The following is a 27224-nucleotide window of genomic DNA, read 5'->3' as shown; positions in this document are numbered from 1 at the left end:
TGCAGATTTATTAAAAAAGAAAAGCTGAAATATCACATGGTCCTAAGTATTCAGACCCTTTGCTGTGACACTCATATATTTAACTCAGGTGCTGTCCATTTCTTCTGATCATCCTTGAGATGGTTCTACACCTTCATTTGAGTCCAGCTGTGTTTGATTATACTGATTCGGACTTGATTAGGAAAGCCACACACCTGTCTATATAAGACCTTACAGCTCACAGTGCATGTCAGAGCAAATGAGAATCATGAGGTCAAAGGAACTGCCTGAAGAGCTCAGAGACAGAATTGTGGCAAGGCACAGATCTGGCCAAGGTTACAAAAAAACATTTCTGCTGCACTTAATGTTCCTAAGAGCACAGTGGCCTCCATAATCCTTAAATGGAAGACGTTTGGGACGACCAGAACCCTTCCTAGAGCTGGCCGTCCAGCCAAACTGAGCTATCAGGGGAGAAGAGTCTTGGTGAGAGAGGTAAAGAAGAACCCAAAGATCACAGTGGCCGATCTCCAGAGATGCAGTCGGGAGATGGGAGAAAGTTGTAGAAAGTCAACCATCACTGCAGCCCTCCACCAGTCGGGGCTTTATGGCAGAGTGGCCCGACGGAAGCCTCTCCTCAGTGCAAGACACATGAAAGCCCGCATGGAGTTTGCCAAGATGGTGAGAAATAAGATTCTCTGGTCTGATGAGACCAAGATAGAACTTTTTGGCCTTAATTCTAAGCGGTATGTGTGGAGAAAACCAGGCACTGCTCATCACCTGTCCAATACAGTCCCAACAGTGAAGCATGGTGGTGGCAGCATCATGCTGTGGGGGTGTTTTTCAGCTGCAGGGACAGGACGACTGGTTGCAATCGAGGGAAAGATGAATGCGGCCAAGTACAGGGATATCCTGGACGAAAACCTTCTCCAGAGTGCTCAGGACCTCAGACTGGGCTGAAGGTTTACCTTCCAACAAGACAATGACCCTAAGCACACAGCTAAAATAACGAAGGAGTGGCTTCACAACAACTCCGTGACTGTTCTTGAATGGCCCAGCCAGAGCCCTGACTTAAACCCAATTGAGCATCTCTGGAGAGACCTAAAAATGGCTGTCCACCAACGTTTACCATCCAACCTGACAGAACTGGAGAGGATCTGCAAGGAGGAATGGCAGAGGATCCCCAAATCCAGGTGTGGAAAACTTGTTGCATCTTTCCCAAAAAGACTCATGGCTGTATTAGATCAAAAGGGTGCTTCTACTAAATACTGAGCAAAGGGTCTGAATACTTAGGACCATGTGATATTTCAGTTTTTCTTTTTTAATAAATCTGCAAAAATGTCAACAATTCTGTGTTTTTCTGTCAATATGGGGTGCTGTGTGTACATTAATGAGGAAAAAATGAACTTAAATGATTTTAGCAAATGGCTGCAATATAACAAAGAGTGAAAAATTTAAGGGGGTCTGAATACTTTCCGTACCCACTGTATCTGTCTGTCCATCTATTTGTCTGCCGTTATGTCTGTTGTTCCGTCTGTCTGTTCCAACTATTTGTCTGTTGTTCTGTCTGTCGTTACATCTATCTATCTGTCTATGTTCCATCTATTTGTCTGTCGTTCTTTCCGTCTGTCTATCTGTCTCTGTTTTGTCATTCCATCTATTTGTCTGTTGTTGTTCTGTCTGTCTGTCTGTCGTTCCATCTATCTGTCTCTGTCGTTCCGTCTGTCTGTCTGTCGTTCTGTCTCTGTCGTTCCATCTATCTGTCTGTCTGTCGTTCCGTCTGTCTGTCGTTCCATCTATCTGTCTCTGTCGTTCCGTCTGTCTGTCTGTCGTTCTGTCTCTGTCGTTCCATCTATCTGTCTGTCTGTCGTTCCGTCTGTCTGTCTGTCTGTCGTTCCGTCTGTCTGTCTGTCGTTCCGTCTGTCTGTCTGTCTGCCGTTCCGTTTGTCTGTCTGCCGTTCCGTTTGTCTGTCTGCCGTTCCGTCTGTCTGTCTGTCTGTCTGTCGTTCCGTCTGTCTGTCTGCCGTTCCATCTGTCTGTCTGTCTGCCGTTCCATCTATCTGTCTGTCTGTCGTTCCGTCTGTCTGTCGTTCCATCTATCTGTCTCTGTCGTTCCGTCTGTCTGTCTGTCGTTCTGTCTCTGTCGTTCCATCTATCTGTCTGTCTGTCGTTCCGTCTGTCTGTCGTTCCGTCTGTCTGTCTGTCGTTACGTCTGTCTGTCTGTCTGCCGTTCCGTCTGTCTGTCTGCCGTTCCGTCTGTCTGTCGTTCCGTCTGTCTGTCTGCCGTTCCATCTGTCTGTCTGTCTGCCGTTCCGTCTGTCTGTCTGTCTGCCGTTCCGTCTGTCTGTCTGTCTGTCGTTCCATCGGTCTGTCGTTCCATCTGTCTGTCTGCCGTTCCTTCTGTCTGTCTGCCGTTCCATCTGTCTGTCTGTCTGCCGTTCCGTCTGTCTGTCTGCCGTTCCATCTGTCTGTCTGTCTGCCGTTCCGTCTGTCTGTCTGCCGTTCCATCTGTCTGTCTGTCTGCCGTTCCGTCTGTCTGTCTGTCTGTCTGTTTGTCTGTCTGAAATATGACATTTAAAAAAAAATATTAGGGCTGGGAGAAAAAAAACGGTTCACTTAACTTTTTTTAATTTTTTTTTAATTTTATTTTTTACGATTTTAAAATTGATTTTTATTTATTTATTTATTTTTTTTTATTCCAGAATCGATATTAATTCAAATTAAATTGCATTATTTTAGTCCTTGCTTATTAACGAGGTGGACAGAAGTTACCCACTTTTGCTCCAACACAGGGCAAAATGTGTCATCGTTATCTATGCGTGTCATGTGACATAATATCCCTTTAATCCCTTTAATATCGCTGATCAGCAGTATGTTAGATTGTTATACATGTTAAAGAAAGGGTGATATCTATCTGTCTTTCAGTCCGTTTGTGTAAAGATATTCTCTCTGTCCATCCGTCCGTCTATCTGTCTCTGTCGTGTGTGTCTTTTCCATCATTACCAACAGTTTTGCCCCTAATAAAGTTTTATTCAGAGTTCGTGTGCTTATTTACCCAGGAGTGTCAGTGAAGAGCTTGAGATGAAACACAAGACAATTATCATTATGCATCACTTCCAATCAAGCTGTAATTTTGCCAAATTACACTGTCTGTTTATATAATTATCAGGTGTGTGTATTGGATGCATAAATTCTAGATGTGTAATTAGTCTTAGCGAGACAAAGGAATCAGCCGTTTTATTACAAAGATTCTTCGAATGTCTTTTCCATCAGAAAACGTTATCAAACATAATTTGAGATGTGGTGGAATTGATGTAATAAATGATAAAAATGACAGAATTGCTCTGTGATAAATGTAAACACCTCTCACATGCTTCACGTGGCCGAGTCTTGTGTAATCTCTCTGGGACATAATTTTAATGATCACTTTCATGTTCTATTCCAGTAAAATCACTCCGGCTATTTTGCATTCTCTTATAAAAGTACGTTTTTGATGTATTAGTCAAACGAGACTCTCGCCGATGCTCAATTAGAGATGCAGCGCTGCTGTAAATCACTAAATAATCACAATAAATTATTAACCGTTTACATTTGCATATATTCGTTCTTGTGCTGGAGTCTGTGATGTAACTTCTCTCTGTTTAAATGCTGGTTTGGTCTGTGGATGTTTAGGTTCTTTATAGAGTAATTAATTTCAGCCTGTGGTGTGGTTTCAGGCTGATGATCATCGCAGCGACTGCGTCTATAAATAGCCATGCAGCCATTCATTACCTGCAGCAGCGACTGCCATTCACACGTCTCTTTCTGTTCAGGCAGATCTGTGTTTTTCTCAGCTATTTTTTGGGTTTTCTTGGGTTTACGCGTACACCGCTCTCTCTCAAGATGCAGTTTAGGCTAACTAGCTAATTGTCTAATTAGAGTGATAATGGTGTAATCACAAGCTTTTATTTAGAACATGAATGTGTGATTGAGACGAGTGGCTGCTAATTAAACCCATGTGATTCGATCAAACGTCTGTGTCGACCGGATAGAGATGGTTTGTGTTTGGTTGATGTGCAATAATAGATTCACTTACAGGTGATTATTATGTAATATCACGTTGTGAGATCTGTCATAAAGCGGACGCACAGAGTTTCATATTTATTTTAAACGCATCATGTGGTTATATGTAAATATATAGAGCTGTTTTTCTCTTCTGATACACTTTGATGCATTAGATAAAATGTCAATGGAAGAGTGTTTTTTAAAGAAATATTATATACTTCACAAACAAAACATTTGACTAAAGTTTGTACAGTTTAGTTGATTAAATGTAATTGAGCAAAAATGATGGAGAAATGATCCTGTGGCATTTGTTTTAGGGCTGCACAAATTTTGGGGAAAAAAAAATCGAATTTACATTTTTTTTTAAACTATAAAATAATTATTAGTAGTAATAACTAATGTTATTTTAAAGGTCTATATAATAATAATAATTTTAATAATAATAATATTTAAAAGGACAACGTTTTTTAAAGCTCTATATACTTAATAATAATAATAATAATAATTAATAATTAAAATGTGATTTTTAAAAAACTCAGTATAATAGTAGTAATATTAGTAATAATATTTAGACTTTTTTATTAGACTTTTATAAGTCTTTTTGAAGATCTGTATAATAATAATAATAATAATAATAATAATAATAATTAATAATTAAAATGTGAATTGTTTTAAATATATAATAAAAAATAATAATGTTTAAAATGTGATTTAAAAACGCAGTATTATAATAATAGTAATAATTGTAATATTTAAAATATGAATTATTTTAAATATCTAAATAATAATAATAGTAATATTTAAAATGCATTTTTTAAAGCTCTATTTAATTAATAATAATAATAGTAATATTTAAAATGTGATTTTTTTTATCATTAAAAAATAAATATAATAGCAGTAATAATATATTAAAATGTGAATATTTTAAATATCTTAATTAAAATAATAATAATAATAATTAAAAGTTTTTTTAAAGCTCTATGTAATTAATAATAATAATAATAATAATATTAAAAAAAGTTTTAGTTCTATAATAATTTATAGTACTAAAAATATAATAAAAGGTCTTTTTTATTAAATTTTTTAAAATATTACTATTATTTTTATTATTATTAAGATATTTAAAATATTCACATTTTAAATATTATTATTACTAGTATAATAATAGTAATAATTGTAATATTTAAAATGTGAATTATTTTAATTATCTAAATAAATAATAATAGTAATATTTAAAATGCATTTTTTAAAGCTCTATGTAATTAATAATAATAATAGTAGTAGTAGTAGTAGTAGTAGTAGTAGTAGTAATATTTATGTATTTGTAATGTAATGTATTTTTTATTTAAACTCAATATAATAGTAGTAATAATAATATTTAAAATGTGAATATTTTAAATATCTTAATAATAATAAAAATAATAATAGTAATATTTAAAATGTTTTTTTAAAGCTCTATGTAATTAATAATAATAATAATAATAATAATAATAATATTAAAAACATTTAAGTTCTATAATAATAATTATAGTATTAAAAAAGCATAATAAATCATAATAAAAGGGTTTTGACAACACTGAATTAAGAATACAGTGCCATGCTTTATATATTTATATAATTAAATCGCAGCCTTTGTGATTAGATAACGACACTTATCATGATTTCGGTTTTTAGATTAATCATGCAGCCCTTGTTTGATATTTTATCTAATGCAATGATATTCACACATCTTTAAGTGTGCCTTTAAGGCCTTTTGTGAGCTGCTTTAAATGAAATAAACATACTGTAAGTTTTCTGTTTTTACTCTTGCGACTCAAAATTCATCCGTTGCGTCGAATGCGTCTTCATCAGTGTTTGTGTGTTTTGACCAGGTGATGGAGTATCTGCCCGGCGGCGACCTCATGGCTTTGATGAACAGATATGAAGATCAGTTAGACGAGTCGATGGCTCAGTTTTACCTGGCGGAGCTGGTTCAGGCCATTCACACGGTCCATCAGATGGGATACGTTCACAGGTACAACAAACACACAGACGTGGCTTTTGTTAAAGAGCCAGTAGACTTTAGTTCACGTCACAGACATGAACACGATTTGTTACCTGCTATTGCTACTCACTGACAGGTGGTGTGAGGGGGACGGACATTCTCATTCTAGAGAGCATTTGATTGGACAGTTAAAGATGATGTCACCATTTTGTGTTTTTTAGCTTTCCTTTTCCTGGAAAAGACCAAAATATAAATGTGTATATCTGAATATAATTTATGTATAATTTTTATGTATTTATTTGTTTATTTTGGAAAAGAAAGACTGAAATCTCTATATCATTTATGTATAATTGTGAAAAAAAATATTTATACATATTTATGCTAGTTTATGTATAATTTTATTTAATATTTATTTATTTTACACATATATTTATATATTATTTGTATGTTTATAAGCCTACACATTGTATATATTTATGCTAGTTTATTCATAATTTATGTATTATTTTTAAATATATATGTTTATATACGTATACTCGTACATATTTAAGCTAGTTTAGTAATAATTTGTTAATCTTTAATAATACAAAATCTTATTTATATACTATATTTTTTTAATAATATATATAGAAATAATAAATCATAAAAGTTTTTTTTAATATGTATAATTTATTTATTAATTTGTTTATATACAGATACACATATTTATGCATATTTATGGTAGTTTATTAATAATATATGCATAATTCTTTTAAAAAAAATGTTTAACTGACATAATTTTTTAAAAGCCCTATATAAAAATAATAGTATTAAACAAATAGAAGAAATAATAATAAATCATAAAAGTTTGTATAATTTGTTTATTAATTTGATATATTCAACAGACACATACATATTTATGCTAGTTTATTAATTTGTTAATCTTATTTATACACACATACACATATATTTATAATATTATATAATATATATATATATATATATATATATATATATATATATATATATATATATATTAAAAGCTCTATTTAATAATAAAAATAATAAATAATCATCATAATTTTTCCTCATTCATTTATTCTCGTTCTCTTTCTTTTGTCAGAGATATTAAACCAGAGAACGTTCTGATCGACCGCACGGGTCACATTAAGCTGGCCGACTTCGGATCGGCAGCCAGACTGACGGCTAACAGAACGGTAACGAGCGTGAAGACGACGTTATTCAGACACAATCCCACAATCATGTGCACACTAAAGCTGACACTCAATAAACAGGTTTAAATATGTTGTCAGAGTTTGGTCAGAGATTAATGATGTGTCGTTATTTGAGCAGGTGACGTGCTCCAAACTCCCGGTGGGAGACTTCCTGGCCCCTGAGATCCTGTCCGCACTCAACGGAGGGACGACTTGCAGCTACGGCCCCGAGAGCGACTGGTGGTCCCTGGGCGTCATCGCTTATGAAATGATCTACATGAAATCGCCCTTCGCTGACGGCACGTCCACAAAAACCATCAACAACATCATGAACTTTCAGGTGAATTTGCATCTCCCAAGATAACATCTGTTCTGATCTGTAATGTTACTGAATGTAGCATGTTTTTTTTTGCTCACAGCGTTTTCTGAAGTTCCCAGAGGAACCTAAAGCCAGCGCTCAGTTTGTCGACCTGCTCCAGAGTTTGTTATGTGGATCGCGGGAGCGTCTGGGATACGAAGGCCTGCGGTCGCATCCGTTCTTTTCCTCCGTTGACTGGACTAACCTGAGACACGGTGAGTAAAGCCTTCTTCCGTTCTGAAGCACAGTGCTGTCAGAGGTCTCGTCACTGTGTCTGCAATGTAATTTTTCCATGTGCCTGTTAATTACGGGTTATTAATCATTAGACTGACTTGCTGCTATTTCTGTAGGCTTTAAAGTGATTACTTCTCTCGTGTAATTGCTGGATTTGTTATAGCGTCTCGGTGCACAGATTGCTCTGCAGGTTTAAGTGAAACATCTGAATTAATTCATTAATCCTGTGGCGTAAAGCTCCGAGTTTCTTCTGAATCTGCTTTAAGGCTTTAGGACTGTTAGCTCCGGGTGTGCAGCACACGCATTATCTTAAATCACAGTATTAGTGCTCTTATATCACTGTAAATATCACTATAAATGTTTCATATTTGTGTGGAAACTGTGGTGCATTTTATTTTTCAGGATTCTTTGATGAACAGAAAGTTCAAAAGAACAGCATAGAATCTTTTGTAACATTATAAATGTCTTTAATGTCACTTTTGATCAATTTAATGCATCCTTGATGAATAAAAGTATTATTTTTTTTCTTTCTCCAAACTTTCCACAAATGTTTCCACAAAAATATGACTGTTTTCAACATTAATAATAATCATAAATGTTTCCAGAGCAGCAAATCATCATATATGAATGATTTCTGAAGGATCATGTGACACTGAAGACTGGAGTAATGAAACCAGCGGGTGGTTTTCTGTGGAATTAGTCAGATTATAGAGTGTGCAGGTGTTCTCACAGAGAGAAGCTCTCAGATCAGTCACACGGCCAAACCGTAATGAGATAACACCTCACACACACACACACAAAGAAACGCACCAATTTCTTGCTCATCCTGCTGAGTTTCCTACAGGATTTTGTTCCTGCAGGATTCAACCCTTGAACTCTTGTCGTTTGAACAACTTGACAGAATTCAGTTTGATGTAAAGGGCGTGTGTAATGAGGAATCAAGGCTCTTTCCCACTAGAGGAGGAGGATGATATAGCTAAAAAATTATATCCCAGTATTTTTCCAGTATTTTTTATTTTTTGCCCAGCATGAAAAATACAATGCAAAATCAGCACTAGTTAAAAAAATAACACGGGCAGTAGTGATAATCCGCGGACACTGCAGATAATCGACGGATCGGGCGAGACAAGTAATAAAAAAATAACATTACAAATAATTGTGGGTGTGTCAGGGTTGGATGAGAGAGAAATCATGTGTTGATTTTAATAAAGACACAAACTCACACCACAAAGTTGTGGTTATTGCAACAACAAAGCAAGTTGTTTGAAGAACAAAGAAATGCATCGCACAGAACAAGTGGCACGTCTGTTAGTGTGCATTTAGAGTTAATGCACAGATCTGTTCTGATGTACTGTATCACATCTGTTGCCATGGTTATCACTGCCCAGCATCGGATTTTTGGATTCAATCCCGTTTCTAAATATGCTTGTCAATCCAGAAACGGATCCACCTATCAGCTGTCATAGTCGTGAGATGAAAAAGAGGAGTGAGAAATGGGCTGGCTGTCTTGATAAGTGAAACTTTTAACAAGCGGTAAAATAGTTTTTAAAAAATGTTACAGCATCTAAAACACACTTCTTACACAAACAAAATTATTAAAAATGGTAAAAAAATAAATAAAAAAAAAGTAAGTTATAGCATCTAAAACATTATCTTATACAAAAATTATTAAAAATGTTAAAAACATAAGTTACAGCATCTAAAACACATTTTACGTCACAAAATTATTAAAAAGGTTAAAAAAATGTAAGTTACAGCATTTAAACATTCTTATACAAAAATTATTAGAAATAATAAAAAAAGTTACATTATCTAAAACGTACTTTATCTTAAACAAAAAATATTTCAAATAATAAAAAAACGTAAGTTACAGCATCTAAACCATATTTCCCTGATACAAAAATATTAAAAATGGTAAAAAAAAAAAAAAGTAAGTTATAGCATCTAAAACATTATCTTATACAAAAATTATTAAAAATGGTAAAAACATAAGTTACAGCATCTAAAACACATTTTACATCACAAAATTATTAAAAATGGTTAAAAAAATGTAAGTTACAGCATTTAAACATTCTTATACAAAAATTATTAGAAATAATAAAAAAAGTTACATTATCTAAAACATACTTTATCTTATACAAAAATTATTTAAAATAATAAACAAATGTAAGTTACAGCATCTAAAATATATTTCCCTGATACAAAATTATTAAAAATGGTTAAAAAAAACAAATTATAGCATCTAAGACATAATTTATCTTATACGTTTATGTATTATATATATATATATATATATATATATATATATATATATATATATATATATATATATATATATATATATATATATATATAATACATATGGTAAAAAAAATGTAAGTTACAGCATCTAAACATACTTTCTTATACAAAAATTATTACAAATAATTATAAATCTTAAATTACAGCATCTAAAACATATTTTCCTGATACAAAAATATTAAAAATGGTAAAAAAAAAAAAAGTAAGTTATAGCATCTAAAACATTATCTTATACAAAAATTATTAAAAATGGTAAAAACATAAGTTACAGCATCTAAAACACATTTTACATCACAAAATTATTAAAAATGGTTAAAAAAATGTAAGTTACAGCATTTAAACATTCTTATACAAAAATTATTAGAAATAATAAAAAAAGTTACATTATCTAAAACATACTTTATCTTATACAAAAATTATTTAAAATAATAAACAAATGTAAGTTACAGCATCTAAAATATATTTCCCTGATACAAAATTATTAAAAATGGTTAAAAAAAAACAAATTATAGCATCTAAGACATAATTTATCTTATAAATTATTTTATATACATTTATTTATACATTATATACATTATATATATTTATATATATATAATATATATGGTAAAAAAAATGTAAGTTACAGCATCTAAACATACTTTCTTATACAAAATTATATATATATATATATATATATATATATATATATATATATATATATATATATATATATATATATATGGTAAAAACTTTTCCCTGATACAAAATTATTAAAAATGGTAAAAAAAAAAAAAAAAAAAAAAAAGTTACAGCATCTAAGACATAATTTATCTTATACAATATATATATATATATATATATATATATATATATATATATATATATATATATATATATGGTAAAAACTTTATCTTATATAAATGTAAACATTTGAACCTAAAGTATTGATTCTGACAACAAAGCAATAGCCATTATGAACTGCCTGTACATTGTAATCACATCAGTCGTCCTGCTCTGGATATTAGGGCTGGGAATCTGTGGGCACCTCACGATTCGACTCGATTACGCTTCAGAGGGCTGCGGTTATCCATAATGAATTACTTACAATATCTTTTATTAATAAAACAAATGGAAGTGATTTGGCAAGTCAACTGGAAGGTCACATGTCTCAGCATTGCAAAGAACCAACAGGAAAAGAAATGTGTGCATGTAACAGCAGTGAATAAATACAGACTTCAGCATATTCAGAATCACTATGAAATAATAGACTTCTAACAACATCCTCCTGTTGTGTGCAATAAGCAATATAACAATATTAATAATATAGCAATAACAGAACTTGCATATGTGGCTCGTCCAGGGTAGCGTTTCCCAAAAGCATCGTAAGCCTAAGCTGATCGTAGAACAATTGCCACCAATGGTCTCTACGATCAGGCTTACGATGAAACCAGGTGCTTTTTCCCTTCAACTTCACAGAAGCCAACGTGCTTCCATACGCTAGCCTTTAATGCATTTCTCGCTCAGCCATCATGGGTCTCTTATGGTGCGTATCCACTGGCACAGAGCGAGCGTTTTCAGGTCATTCCTATGGAAGTTCAGTTGTTTCACGCGTCAGAGTTCCGCCTTTTAACATTATGTTATCAATTAACGTTTAGAAAATCGAATTTGTGAATCGATTCAGAATTCCGGGAATTTCAAAGCTGGAAACGTTCCATGGGAATTAACGGAAATGTATGGGAATTAACGGGAATAAACAGGGAATGTGCAAAATTGCAGGTTAGCCTATAACAGGGTACTTAAATGTAGTTGAAAAAAAAACATATTGCAGCATAATTTTGGTTAAAACAACCAGATTTAATGTAATTTCAGTTGAATTTTTACCCTGCACATTCCTCAATCGCATTCACACAGTCACATGACTTACTGCAGGGATATTGAGGACACCCCCCCTGTGCATCCCCCAGTCCATAACATGCACATGTGATCAAAAATACAGAAAAAACAGTAGTATCGTGAAACATAACTACAATTTAAAATAATGTTTTTCTTTTTTGATGTACATAAAAATATAATTTATTTCTGTGATCAAAGCTGAATATTCAGCATCCTTCAGAAATCATTCTAACATGCTGATTTGATGCTCAATTATCAATGTTGGAAACAGTTGTGCTGCTTAATATTATTTTATAACCTGTGATATTTTTTTTCAGGATTCACTGATGAATAATTTAAAGAACAGCATTTATTTAAAATAGAAATCTTTTGTAACAATATAAATTTTGGGGTCAGTAATTTTTTTTCTTTCTTTTTTTTGAAAGAAATTAATACTTTTATTCAGCAAGGATGTGTGAAATTGATAAAAAAAAGTGATATTGTTAGAAAAGATTTCTATTTTGAATAAATTCTGTTCTTTTTAACTTTTCATTAATCAGTGAATCCTGAAAATAGTGTCACAGGATCCAAAAAAATATTCAGCAGCACGACTGTTTCCAACATTAATAATAACTGAGTATCAAATCAGCATATTAGAATGAAGGATCATGTGACACTGAAATAAATAACACAACAATTGCTGCATTAAAAATAAATTTTATTTTACATATTTACTACATTAGAATTAATTTAATGCAAAAAATAAATAACTGTTATTTCATGTTATTATGACCAAACAAAATGTTTAAATTTGTGTTTATATGATACATTTTATATAAATATTATAAATTTCCCATAAATTCCTGTTAAGTTTCCAAAATGGAATATTTCCAAAATTCCCCAGGTAAAGTTTCCCCCCTTCGCCCCTTTGCAACCCTAAATCAGACGCATCTAAGAATCGAATTTTTCCCCACCCCTACTAGATATTCTTATTGATCATGGATAAAATTCATATTGTGTGGCTGCTTCACCTTAAAAAATATTACTAATAAAGACAATCTGTATGTCTGATATGATGGTGATCAATGTTGAATCGACCTCAAAGCTTTTTATTCCGATCATAATGTCAGTTTTCTGAGGCGAATCAACTCTATTGAGATTATTGAGATGATGAACATATTCAGACGAGCTGATGAATTGTTTGTGCTCGTGGCATTGTGTGCAGTGTTTTTGTTAGATTCTTGATGTTGTTGTTTTTAAGTGAATAAATCAATTGTGTAAATGTATAAACAAAACCCCCCAGCGGCAGATACAGTGTGTGTGTGTGTGTGTGTGTGTGTGTGTGTGTGTGTGTGTGTGTGTGTGTGTGTGTCAATACAGCTGTTTGTGTAGATGCAGCGCTGCATGCGTGTGTGTGTGTGTGTGTGTGTGTGTGTGCGGATCTCGCATCGGGTTTTGGCTGTGACTCACACTGATTAGCCGAGACTGCTGCAGTGAGAGAGAGAGAGAGAGAGAGAGCGGGCGAGCGAGTTATTGCGCTACAGTCTCATCACTGAGACCCCCTCTCTCTCTCTTTCCTCCAGTCTGTTTTTCTCACCGACCCTCTCACACGTTTTCTCCTCCCGTCTCCTCCAGCGCTCCCTCCGTTTGTTCCGTCTCTGCGTTCCGAGGATGACACCTCCAATTTCGAGGAGCCCGAGAGGCCCCCGCGCCCCTCCACCGCTGCCCAGCGGGATCATCCTCGCTCAGGCTTCCACGGACGAGACCTGCCCTTTGTAGGGTGGTGCTTCAGTCGGACTCTGACCGCACTGGCCAAGTCTGAGTGAGTACACACACACACACACACACATGCTGATTTTACTAGTCTAGTCACAGGTGGTCCATTGGTGCGGAGACGGCCACATCACCACGGCGACTGTCACCAGGCAACATTGTGGCTGAATGCGAGGTATTGCTCATAAAAGCTGCGGTTCTCTCGCGCGCGCTCACTTCATGTGCCGTTGAGATGAATGAGAGGGAGCCGCGTGTGTGTGCGAGCGTGCGGATGTTTTTATAACGGATCACAGAATATCTCACGGATGTGTTGCCATGTGCATGCAGGGGAACGGGAAACCCTCGTCCGGCGTGTGTGATATGATCGTGAAATCCCCTTCAGCACGTAAACACTGTAACGTGATCGGATCTGTGTTTGCTGCGATGTGGTCAAACCTTCAGTCTGTTGTTTTGGTCTGCGTCTGCATCTTATCTTCTGGGTTGATGTTTATTGATCGGGTTGTGTTTCATCTATGAATCAGAAGAAAAGCATGAGGACTGTTTCTGCTTTTATTCATGATCATAATGGGGGAAAAAATCTCATTACTGTAATTTTTATTTCATTTTTTGTAATTTAATTTTCCCTCCAATTCTAATTATTGAAATGTTTTTTTTTTTTCATTTATTTATTTCATTTTAATTAAAAATTTCCATTTCATTGCCATAATGCAAAAAAAATCTCATTACTGTAATATTTTTTTATTTTTCATTTTAATTTAAAATTTAATTTTCTCATTTCATTAACCTAAATGCAAACATTAAAAAAACTCACTACTGTAATATTTATTTCATTTTTAAAAAATTTATTTCCCCCAATTCACATTATTGTAATGTTTCATTTAATTTATTACATTTTAATTTAAAATGTCATTTTCTCATTTCATTACTATAATGCAAAACAAATCTCATTATTGTAATATTTATTTCATTTTTTATTTAATTCTTATTTAATTCCCAATTCTAATTATTGTAATTTTTTTTATTTCATTTTAATTTAATTTTCCCATTACCATAATGCAAAAAAATCTCATTACTGTAATATTTATTTCATTTATTTAATTCTTATTTAATTCCCAATTCTAATTATTGTAATGTTTTTTTTCATTTCATTTTAATTTAAAAAAATATCTCATTACTGTAATATTTTTTAATTTTTTTTAATTTCCCCAATTCTCATTATTGTAGTTTTTTTTATTTAATTTAATTTTGATTTAAAATTATTTATTTCATTACCATAATGCAAAAAATAAAAAAATCTCATTACTGTAATATTTATTTCATTTATTTAATTCTTATTTAATTCCCAATTCTAATTATTGTAATGTTTTTTTTTTCATTTCATTTTAATTTAAAAAAATATCTCATTACTGTAATATTTTTTAATTTTTTTTAATTTCCCCAATTCTCATTATTGTAGTTTTTTTTTATTTAATTTAATTTTGATTTAAAATTATTTATTTCATTACCATAATGCAAAAAATAAAAAAAATCTCATTACTGTAATATTTATTTATTTATTTATTTTTATTTAATTTCCCCCAATTCCCGTTATTGTAATGTTTCATTTAATTTATTTCATTTTAATTTAAAATGTAATTTTCCCATTTCATTATCATAAAGCAAAAAAAAACTCACTACTGTAATATTTAATTCATTTTTTTTATTATTTAATTTTTATTTAATTCCCAGTTCTCATTACTGTAATGTTTTTTTCTGTTTGTTTTTTTTATTTTATTTAATTTTCTCATTTCCCATTTCATTACCATAATGCAAAAAACTCATTACTGTAATATTTTTTTTATTAAATTTTTTTTATTTTCCCCAATTCTCATTATTGTAATTGTTTTTTTTTTAATTTCATTTCATTTTAATTTAAAATTGTACTGTTTTTTATAATACATGCAATACAAAATAACTATTGCAGTAATTAGAATTACTTAAGAGAGCATCTGGATGCATTGCAGTAATGAGTGTGTGTGTGTGTGTGTGTGTGTGTGTGTGTGTGTGTGTGTGTGTGTGAGAGAGAGAGACGTCCTGCCCAGTGATTCCCTGCAACTATGAATGCATTCAGGCGTGAGTTGATTGTTATGCGCCGCTGTAAGATCATGATGTGGATCAGGTGAAGGTCTTGGTCGGGAATCTGGTCCCAGATGAGCCGTAAATAACGTGTTTTTTTCCCCAGGAGCTGAAGGGAAAACACAGGAAAAAAGAGTGAGGTGAAGCTTTATAATGTTAGTCAGAAAGAGTGAACCCAGAATGCATTTCTATGGTAACCAGGGTGAGTTTCCTTCCCACGCCCCCCTCCCCATCTCTCTCCATCCATTCATACGCTTATTCTCTGTCTAATCCTGAAATGCGTATTTGTCCAGCCGTATGCCATGTTGCTGCCGTCTTCATAGAGCGCTTCCAGCAGCATGAAATCCACCGAATGTAACACAAACAGCCCCAGCAAAGGAGCGTGGGAATGTTAATGCAGAAGCGCAGCTGCTGATTGGCAACCGGAGATGTGCTGCGATATGAGAGCGCTGGATCCGTCTTGAGGCAAACAAAACATCTGTAATGAGTGATACTGATCATCTAGCGAGGACCGTAAACCACCCTCACTGCGCCTCACTGATGCACGCTTCAGAAACGCATGCATTGTGGCCGCAGTAGGTGTGTTGTTTGTTTGTCTATTATAAACACACAGACATGCATTCTTTTCTGCTGCACAACTGACATGTGCGTTTATCAGGCAGAGCAATAGAGAAGCATGCGTTCATCAGGCAGTGCATGTGGACACCCGTACAGGCAGCGTATCTCGGCTATCTACATTTACAGTCCAGTCGTGTCTGATCGGGTTGCAGTGGCGCTTTAGATCTCAGCGCCGTCGTGACATGATGTGGAGTCCCCTTTGCATGCCGTCTTTGTGTGTTTGCTCACTTACAGGTCCGTGATTCTATTTCCTTATTAACGGATTCAGTAGGACAAGATCTGCCACAGTAATTGGGTAAAAATGTCAGGTGAAATGTGCACTGAAGGTGTCATGGAAATAACAGGGTATTTTAAAGGTTAAGTGTGTCATTTCTGTGCCACCTAACGGTTTTGCACAAATAATGACTGTGTTCAAACAGGTTTCCTGAATTCTTCCCATGTTGTCCATTGGTAAACAAACTCATTGGTTGAATTTCTTTGTTTTTTGTAGCGAACATCAATTTCTTAAATTTCAGCAGCTCTGTGAGTGCTTGTGTAGTCTCAGGATGTTTATTGGAGACTTTTGCACACTATTTAGTAGCATAGTTCAAATATTGAACATAGTGTTCATGGCGCTAACAATGTCATGGTTTCAATTCCCAGGGAACTGATCAAATGTATAGCTTGAATGCAATGTATGTTGCTTTGGATAAATGTCTAGCAAGTGCATAAATAACAATAGCTTTATTTTATGTAGCGCCTTTAAAAGTGCTTTAGAACAAAGTTAAAACCCACCAAGTAGAAACAACACTAAATATGAAGACAAGGAAAAATTATAAAATAACAGAATCAAACCAGTTTTCACTTTTTTTTAACTTTAGTTAGTGTGTAATGTTGCTGTTTGATCATAAACAACATCTGCAAAGATGCGACGCTCAAAGTTCAATGCAAAGAGAGATATTTTCTTTTACAAAAAACGCTTTTTAAGGACTACAACAAACGGCTGGTAGGGACTACAACGAGCTTCTTCTCAGGTTGGTGACATCACTAACCCTAAAATTTACATAAACCCCGCCCCCGAGAACACACAACAAAGGGGGCGGGGCCATGTTGGGCTGCTTTAGAGAAGAGGAAGAGTTGTTGTAGTCGAGTGTTGTTGTCATGCCGTCATTTTACGCCGGACTGCTTCACAAACGAGGGTCAATTCAACACAAAAGATGAACATGACGGCACATGCTAGTGGATGAGTTGAATCAACTCCACAGCAACTACATCAATTTATCCACTAACCATTCAGAAACGTCTAAAAGTTGTAACTTCTTCCTGAGTCTCTCCATCAGTGTCGACTCCGGTTTGAACAATGTAAGGCTGAACACTTTCGTCATTTTGGCTGCGTGAGATTCTCCAGCTTTGTTGTTGTTGAGCTGTTAAAGCTCCGCCCTCTTCTGGAAAGCGGAGCTCATTTGCATTTAAAGGGACACACACAAAAACGGCGTGTTTTTCCTCACACCCAAATTTGACAAGCTATAATAAATGATCTGTGGGGGATTTTGAGCTGAAACTTCACACACACATTCTGGAGACACCAGAGACTTATATTACATCTTGTGAAAAGGGGAATAATAGGTCACCTTTAATGTAATCTAAATATATTAATTCCAGTGATTCGTGACTGAAAAACAAATGTAATCTGTAAGCTGCAGACTCTATATCTTTATGAATGTCAACACTGAACAAGTCCGAAGAAAGATGCAACCCATTATGGCAACGACGTCTCAGACAGTCAGAGAAGAATAAACAGTAAATAAATGACTTTAGAGTGATTTGTTACAAAAGTGTTCATCAAACATCGAACATGTGCGCGTGCATGTGACGCGTTCGAACAGACCTCATTGGTTCTCGAGCGCCACACATTCATTTGAGCTTCTTTTCTTTTTAGTGGCGGTTGGCAAACCCACATGAAAGTGCATACCGCCACCTACTGCACAACTCCTGCTTAGCAGCTACAGTATCAGGCTTAGCTGATACAGCTCAGTTAAAAAAAGAAGCTTAATCGGCCCCAATACCGATCCTTGAGGGACATCCCCAGTTGACAGAAAATCAGCAAACATTTGTCTTTGTGAGAACTAATTGACTGCCAAAACAAGTAACACACTCTGCTGTTATCGTAATGATTTAGACAGAGGCAATCGCTGCGCACTCTTTAGTGGCATTTAACATTTACCCCTTTGTGTTGTAAAAGCGCATTAATGATATGATATGTCCTGCTGAAGCATCTCTGGAGAGACGTTTGTTTTCAGTTGAGTCAGTGCTCTAATTGGAGTGTTTCCTGTAGGTTCACACTGTAATGACCGGCGGAGAGTAGGTGGCTTCCTCTTCTCTCTGTGACTCATGGTTAGTCTGGGTAACGGACTGTAGAGGTGCGTCGCCTGGTTAGATAATTCAAAGGAAAACTGGTTTGTCAGTGAATAGTTTGTGCAATAATGAGAATTTGTCGTCATTCTCTCGCCCTCGTGTCGATTCAGACCGGTGTGATTTTATTTCTGTGTTCCAGACTGTCAGGCTCCAAAAACACTGTTATGGTTATTTAATGATGACAGAATTGTAATTTTTGGCCAATCTGCTTCTTCATTGGGTGACGCATTAGAGCACTTATCTGACTTCAGGATTTCATAGCTGAGATTTCACACTGTGAGTGACGGTATTGAGTTATCGTAGCTTCACCTCAGCGAAGCTTCTGATTATCTGAGAAGTATTTTAAAATAGTGGTTTATGATTCTGACCATATCTGATCTGATAAAAGGATGGTTTTCTACTGTTATTATGTGGATGGCTGCTGACATGCAAGATGTTTGATCGCATTGTTTTACGTTTTACATTGTTTTTTGCAAGCTGATTTAAAAGCAACCTTGACAGCTCTATTTAATATTAGTCTCTCATTTAAACATAAGCAGCAAAAACAGAGTTAAGGCCCGTTCACACCAAGGATGATAACAGCACAGAGAAACTAAATTAACTTATTTATATACAAACACTTCAATTACACTCAATTATGTTTTTATTATAAATAAAGTTTTGAATTACATAATCATATTTCTACTCCAATACGTTTTTTTTAAATATAAACATTTAAGTCGCGGCTGTCGTAACTGATTTATTCAAACATGCATTAAATATTGAAGAACATTAAAGATTATAATGAATATGTAATGGTGCATTGCTATATTTATCTTTCTAGAGCACTTTTCTAGCTGACTAATGAGTTTATGGTCACTGAATATGTTTTTCTGAGGTAAATGTGACGTCACGTGACATTGAAGCTGTTTTATTGAGGTTGAAGCACTGATTGAGCGATTACACGAGACATGATACGGATTTCAGTAAGTTGTACTGTATATTTTAACATACCTTCAGATGTTCATGCATGTTTATTTCGCTGTAACTGGTATTAAAGCGGAGGAGAGGATGATCACATGCTTCTCTTTAACTGAGGCGCTAAAGCGATCTGTCACGCCACATTAAACAGCGCCAAAATGCTATTTATTTTTTTAATCTCATAATAAGATGGACGTCATTTGAAATCTGAGACTTTGCTTCATATCAAAAGTAACAAAGATTATTGTGATTTATTGGATGGGAGGCGCTACATATTCTGCTCATTCATCAACTGAAAACAGACTAGACTAATGGATTCTTGGGATTTAAGAATCGATATCGGTTCGTAAAAATGAGAATCGATTAAAATCGAGAAATCAATATTTTTTACCCAGCCCTAGTAAGAGACATAATTTTTGTTATATTAAGCCATACAAGTCTTAACACCAGGGGTTCTCTTTAAATCGCAATTTTAACCAGAAAAATGGCAGTTTTTATTATAGTTATTCTTACAGTTATTTGTAGAGTTGTATGTTTGATTCATTTATGTGACTTGTCGGTTTTGTCTTCTTTTTTTTTACATTTAGTGCATGTAAATGATGATTACTTTTTTTAAAATTGAAAAACACTTACTTTTCAAAGCAAATGCAGAAATATCTACATGCACGTCAAATATCAGTGCTTCCCACACATAGACTTTACTTGGGCGGGCCGCCCACGTATAATAACGGCCGCCCAAGTATATTTGGAGACACATTTTTGCTTTTATTATTTTTATCCTCTTATACTTTTATATCAGCGCAAGATAATGAAACCATACAGTAAATTATTGTAGTCTCCCCATAGGAAGACAAGACTAAGAACATTATTTGACACATATATTTTTCATTTTATAAATTTTACTAGTAAATCTGTGTCCCATTCACTGAGAGAGACACTATATGACAGCAAGGAGAACATAGGAAAAGGATAAACATTTAAATGCTGTAATTTTGCATAATTCACAATGCATAATATTAGTATGTAATTAAATGTAATATGTAATTAAAATTAATTTCAATAAATAAAAATACTGTTAACAATCACACATTATTTGTTTGTCACATGTAGTAGTCCATTTTTGTGCCATGGGTAATAGGAGGATTTTTCGCCAGGCTACCACCGCAAGTACATTTCAAACCTGTGGGAAGCACTGAATATTGTGAAAGGGCCAAAAGATATTGAGAAATCCCAAGTCACTTTGGAAGGGAAGTGTCTGCTATGATTATAAATGTAAACCTGTCTATATCAGTTTCTCTTGCTGTAGTTTTCAGAGTTAATTCTGTCCATATCAAAGCAAAGCCCTCGCTCTTCAAGAACCGTAATCGTGAACACAGGGATTGTTTCATCCTGCAGACGGCCACTTAGACGCTACGGGAGAGGAACCTGCCACACTCATTTGCTTGACCTTTCTCGAGGGCCGATCGATAGAGCGCAGCATGTGTGAACACCGCGGGTTGACACAGTCGCCACAGGAACGCTGGGAGAACATTTACCGAACACAAGATGTGAGTCAGCCTCGTCTTTGTCCGTCGGCCGCGCTAAGAATAGGCAATGTTGGAATGCATCAGCGTTCCAGCAGATCAATAGCTACTGTATTCACAGAATGCATAAGTGTGTTTATATCCGTCGTAGATGTCAATGCGACTGCCGCCCACTTCAGGCAAAAAGAGCAAGATGCTCTGACGTGTTTGATGCGCTTGAATTATCAGTAGTTCGATGTTAATGCTGCAATAACTGAATTACACCTGAAACATTTATTGACGCCAGCTTATGTGAAATGTGATTCTCAAAGGTCAACAGCACTGGACTTTTTTTTCCTCCCAGAATGCCTCAATCTCAAAGAACACATTCTCAAAGGGCACAGTTTGAAATGCATAGCCTATAATTACACTTTGAGCCCAAACACACACACACGCACCCAGTAATCAAGTCGGTTGTGGGCCGTTCTGATCAGACCCCTGGGATGCGTTGGGTTTCTCCAAAGGGAAGTCTGTAAGCGCTGGGTAATGGACTGCTTTACAGCAAACAGGCAGAACCTCTAATCTCGTTAGGCCTCGCTGGTGTGATGCCATGGATGGTGTATTTAGTGTGTGCATTTAGACGCTCTTGAGGGGGTCTCGAAGCATCAGGCTTTTCCATTTCACAGCTCCTCTGAAGCGTTCAGTTGTGTTTTGATAGGAGGACATACTCCATGTCCATGGAGGACCAGAGACGCATCGCAATTGATGCAGAAAATGTGGACGGAATCACGGAATCCAGTCATAAAAATGGAATTTACAGTGTAATTCGGAATGTCATGGAATTTGCTGACATTTGGATCAATAAATGCACATTGAATCAAATTGCAATATGGACTAGAGTCTGAATATTAAAACACAAAAAGACTGCTATTTGAATATAAAGATATATAGAATAAACTTTTCAAAGTAATAACAATAATAGTTTATTAAAAAATATACTTTTTGTCAAATTATTTTAAAAAGAAATGTTTACATTTCAGTTGATTACATTTTGACAAATCAATTAAATTGTTAAACTTTTATTCAAACTTTAATTATTTTTAATTAAATAAAAAAATTAAACATTTCATTTTCTATTATTGTTAAAATGTCCATAAATTATTACTTTTTTTTTTTTTTTTTTAAATTCAGTTTATTAGACATTCTTTTTTGATTATTAAAATTTCATTAAGCCATTTAAAATAGAATTCAGGAAAATGTAAAAAATAAAACCGAATTTGAGGAAAAAAAACTGGCATTGCTTAAAATCTTTGGTTAAAAAAAGCAGTTGTTACTCCAAAGTAATCACTTTATTTTCAGCAGTCTTGGTTCCCGAAGTATGTTCCCTATTTATTTCTTCTTCAATAAAGAGTCTTGAAGAGTCTAGACTTTGATTTGATTATATCAGCCTTTCTGTTTCCATGGTAACAGCGACTTGTGTTTATTGGGTCTCTCTTTAGTATTATGGGTTGTTTATTGTATTCCCCCGGAATTTGGCTTTTAAACATAATTGATGATCATAAGATGAAGCTGACTTGTGTCTCTACAGAAGCTGAACATCTTCAGACCTTGTGGTGAATCTTGAAGTCTTGTAATTTTTATTTGAAGAAAATTAATGGGATTTGCTCTTCTGGAGCGCGGATGTATGGATGTGATACTAAACATCACTAGTTTGCACCAAGACTAGTGAAACTAGAATCAAGTGCAGTTACATTTATGCATTTTGTAAAGACCATTTAAAATGTTGTGGAAAAACATAGTTGATATTTATTTTTATCACATTTATTTATTTAAAATGTATAGATTCTGCTGTGCTTAATAATGCTTAATAAATTAAATTTTTTTATTATATTGTCGTCTGTAGAGCTGCTTTATAGAAGTTGTAATTTATAACTGAATATTTTGGATCCTGATTGAACATTTTTTGTTGTAAATCTTATTTATTTTAAATTTAAATAAAGCCACTTCTCATAAAGAAACAGGAACATAATTTTAATTAATGAGATATGCATTCTTTATAACAACTTTCAAGCAGACATATTTCTTTGTATAAGTAAAATATAGATTAATCCTTATTAAAGCTATTCAATTTATTCAGTCAAGAAGATTGAGTGATTTTCTCTTTTTCCTTTGTAGTTTGTTTAACATTAATGACGGACAGCAGCAGCCGGTTTATTAGGCTGCTGTCACTTTAACCCTCTGGAGTCTGAGGCTGATTTGGGGCCTGGAGAAGTTTTGACATGCCCTGACATTTGTGCTTTTTTCAGTTGTTCATAAACATATTAATGACAAAAGTGTCATTACACTGTATTCAGCACAAACTAGGCTACAATAATATGTGAGGAACATGTATGTACATGTTTGTGTTTTTGAAGGAATAACGTTTATGCGTGGTTATTGAAAAAACAAAAAACTTAAGTCACTGAAATAAGGCCAAAAAAAATATATTAAAACTGTGTTCATAAGGATTCTGGGTATTGGAGGTTGTAGACTAGAGTTTTTGCTTCAGAATGAAGTAAAAATTATCCTTCCTACTCCTTCATATAAAACAATAGAGAGATTTAAATTTTCTAAGACACTTTTGGTCAAGAAACACAGTATACGTGGAGGCGTGAATCATCATGTGAATAATGGGTGATTCTCACCTGAGAAGACAAAAGAATTGCATAATAATGACCTGAAATGACTTGCATATTAATGAGGCCTTTCAGTCAGGTAGGCTGTGAAAAAACCCTCTGTGATCATGCTGATAACAGGATTAAAGTCCACTCAGGACAAAAAAACACATGATTTTTGTGATCTCATGCATGCACGTATTATTGCACATGATATGAAGAAAATTTTGTATAGGCCTATGTTAAATTACACTACCAGTCAAAAGATTGAACACATTGCCATTATAATGTTTTTAAAAGAAGTCTCAAGTCTCTAACCAAATAATGGTTTTCTATTTTAATATACTTTAAAATATAATGTATTTCTGTGATGCAAAGCGTCTGAACATTCCTACCTCTAGGGCATTTCATATAGGCTACTATATTTGTTATATTATAGAGCCTAAATGTTGATGTGCAGTTGACAAACTATACATCATTAAAAAGATCTAAGACTCAAGCTTCACATTTTGACTCTTAAAATCTTATATTGACCATAATTTCTTAATATGCTTAAAAGCATATACATTTGGAGAAATATTGATGGATTCTCATATGTTTATATCAATTTTCTATACAGAGGAGTAATATTTGTTATTCTATATTTATTGTCATCATTATGAGCGCTGGATACTGTGTTTTTAATTTATACTTGAGCTGGAGGGCGCTCTGCCCCTTTAGTCCACAAATGCCTCAGTAAAAGAAGAGGCAAATCATGTGACAATCAAGGAACTAACAGAGGCAAGAGATCGCTAAATATGGCTATTCAAACACTTTTCAAGACAATAAATACACGATTGAGACGATGTCTGCATGTATTGTCTGAATTTGCGTCTGAATAGCGCTGGCTCCGTGGGCGTGGCCATATTAGCGGATAATGAGCTGAATCACAGACTTCTGACATGGCTCTCTTTTCATACAGATTACGTAAACACAGAAGGTTTGTTTTTGATTTGACTTATATGTTTTAAAACCTGACATCTTAACGTTTTTTTAGACATAAGTGTAATTTTTTTGTCATTAGTATTCACTAAGTTACAGTTCATTTTCTGAGAACTATCAGATTGGACTTCGTTCAGAGGGAGACGAGAGATCACGCATCATGTTAGTTTTCTTTATTTTACAAAAAGCACAACATTGTGTTTTTACTCTGAGTGTAAACAAATGAAAGAAGATATTCCACAGATTAAAATGGTGTATAACTCTTAATTGTATGTGCAACATTGACGGAGTATTTTGAGTCTCTTTCACACTGATAAGAAAAAACCACGGTGGTATAGCCGGCGATACCTTCAGACCTCAGAGTGTTAAGAGCGAATGCACGGATCCAATACACTGATACACATCCGATCTGATAGTTTCCTAACCGACTGTGCTTATATGAATACTCGCCATAATTTTGTGTGTGTTTGTCTGTTCAAGTGCGTTAAGAGAGCTCAATTCAGTACTCGTGCGCTGACGTCTGAGACGAGGCTTTCTGTGTGCACGCAAAAACCGGACTGAATTCAGCTCTTTCGCGCTGTCACGCTTTTTCAGATTTATCCATATGTCTGCTCTGCTCTTTCTCCCAGACGTTTACAATTTTGAATGTTTTATGCACCATGCAGCAAGTGTATGCCAACTTATGTCTTGCCAGGTAAATTACTATACTATACTATATTATACCATACTGGCTTAATGATCTTCTCCTTAAGTAGGAAGCACCAAACAAGCTTGTTGACTTTTAGGTGGTGATTGTTCTGTTTCCTTCTGTGTCGGTGAGTTCTGCCCTCGGTGGGCGAGCTGTCAGCACTCCGGTCAAAGCCGATATTCACAAGCAGCTGCGATTGGTTGGCTCTTTCCCTCCGCTGCAGTATTTTTGTCAGTTTTATTCTCTCTCTGCCTCCGTTAGTGATGTCTGTTGTGATTGTGCGGTTGTTGTGATTTCACTCTTTATTTTTGGAACAGATTTATCCGTCAGACTCCATTTAGTCAGTTCTGAATCACTGACATAAGATGCATGTGGGAACTCGAGTTGTTTCCTGTCTTTGTTGGTTTGTATTGAGGTTTGCATGTCTTTTTATACTGTTGTAGGCGTTTGGTTCTCTATATTTAGGCGTCTTCGTATCCTCTGTGAGAAGTTTTCAACTTAAATCCATCCGAACTTTGGCTTCCTGAAGAGTGTCTGTGCTGCTTTCCAAATATTGCTCTGTTAGCATCAGCTTCTGACTCGAGCAGTGGAGAGAGTGTAGGAGGAGTCTATCTGTTTGATGGACCAATGACAGACAGGGGGCGGAGTCAAAGAGGTAGTGTTTGGCAAACCTGTGTGGAAACAGTCATTATAGTTTGCAGTTCAGCACTTTTTTCATTGACAATCTTAATTTCAGTCTTAAGGTTTGCATGTATCTTTGTTCTTTAAAAGGACTTTTAACATACGTTAACATTAAAATGAGTTATTATGGCATAGTTTGAAAACTGCAGTAATTTGATTTCATAATGTGTAAACAAACACACACGCACATGTAAATGAAGGGCAGTTGTTGTGTTTTTATTACCCTCCGGCCTGGCTTGGAGTTCTAGTATAATCAGCACTTTAGCGGTGTGTGTGTGTGTGTCTCTCTCTCTCTCTCTCTGTGACTCTTTCCTTCCTCAGCACTTTCAGCTGTAATGAGCCGATGTCTAATGGTGGAGACTGAGATCTGAGTTCAGATATCTGAGCAATGTTATTATGAAATGAGAGAGTGTACATTTTTGAAAAAGTTTGCATCATAATTCATAATGTCTTCCTGTTTATTAATGTGAAGCTACAGTGAAACGGTTCCAGTAGAGTGCAAAAGTCCGGTTCTGGAAGTAAAAACTCCATTCATTTTGAACAATAACTTATGAAACTTTAAAGGAAACCTATAATGCTCCTTTCACGAGTCTCTGGTGTCTCCAGAATGTGTCTATGAAGTTTCAGCTCAAAATCCCCCACAGATCATTTATTATAGCTTGTCAAATTTGCCCCTATTTGGGTGTGAGCAAAAACACGCCGTTTTTGTGTGTGTCCCTTTAAATGCAAATGAGCTGCTGCTCCAGAAGAGGGCGGAGCTTTAACAGCTCAACAACAACAAAGCTGGAGAATCTCACGCAGCCAAAATGAGGATTGTCAGTAACGGTGTTCAGCCTTACATTGTTCAAACCGGAGTCGACACTGATGGAGAGACTCAGGAAGAAGTTACAACTTTTAGATGTTTCTGAATGGTT

General features: G+C 34.7%; 1 protein-coding gene across 8 annotated transcripts in view; it reads left to right on the top strand.

The window, feature by feature from the left end:
- cita (citron rho-interacting serine/threonine kinase a) overlaps positions 1-27224 on the top strand; it is a 103075-nt gene that overhangs the window by 14613 nt on the left and 61238 nt on the right. For all 8 annotated transcript variants that reach the window (XM_048186694.1, XM_048186693.1, XM_048186690.1 and 5 more), the window contains exons 6-10: positions 5892-6034; positions 7107-7200; positions 7337-7537; positions 7617-7770; positions 13580-13766. In XM_048186694.1, the coding sequence (XP_048042651.1) occupies positions 5892-6034; positions 7107-7200; positions 7337-7537; positions 7617-7770; positions 13580-13766 (779 nt within the window). The remainder of the gene's footprint in view (positions 1-5891; positions 6035-7106; positions 7201-7336; positions 7538-7616; positions 7771-13579; positions 13767-27224) is intronic.

Source organism: Megalobrama amblycephala, linkage group LG4 (genome assembly GCF_018812025.1).
Source record: "Megalobrama amblycephala isolate DHTTF-2021 linkage group LG4, ASM1881202v1, whole genome shotgun sequence".
Taxonomy (NCBI): domain Eukaryota; kingdom Metazoa; phylum Chordata; class Actinopteri; order Cypriniformes; family Xenocyprididae; genus Megalobrama; species Megalobrama amblycephala.
Note: the sequence above shows the minus strand (reverse complement) of the source record. Positions and strands in the feature narration are given on the sequence as shown.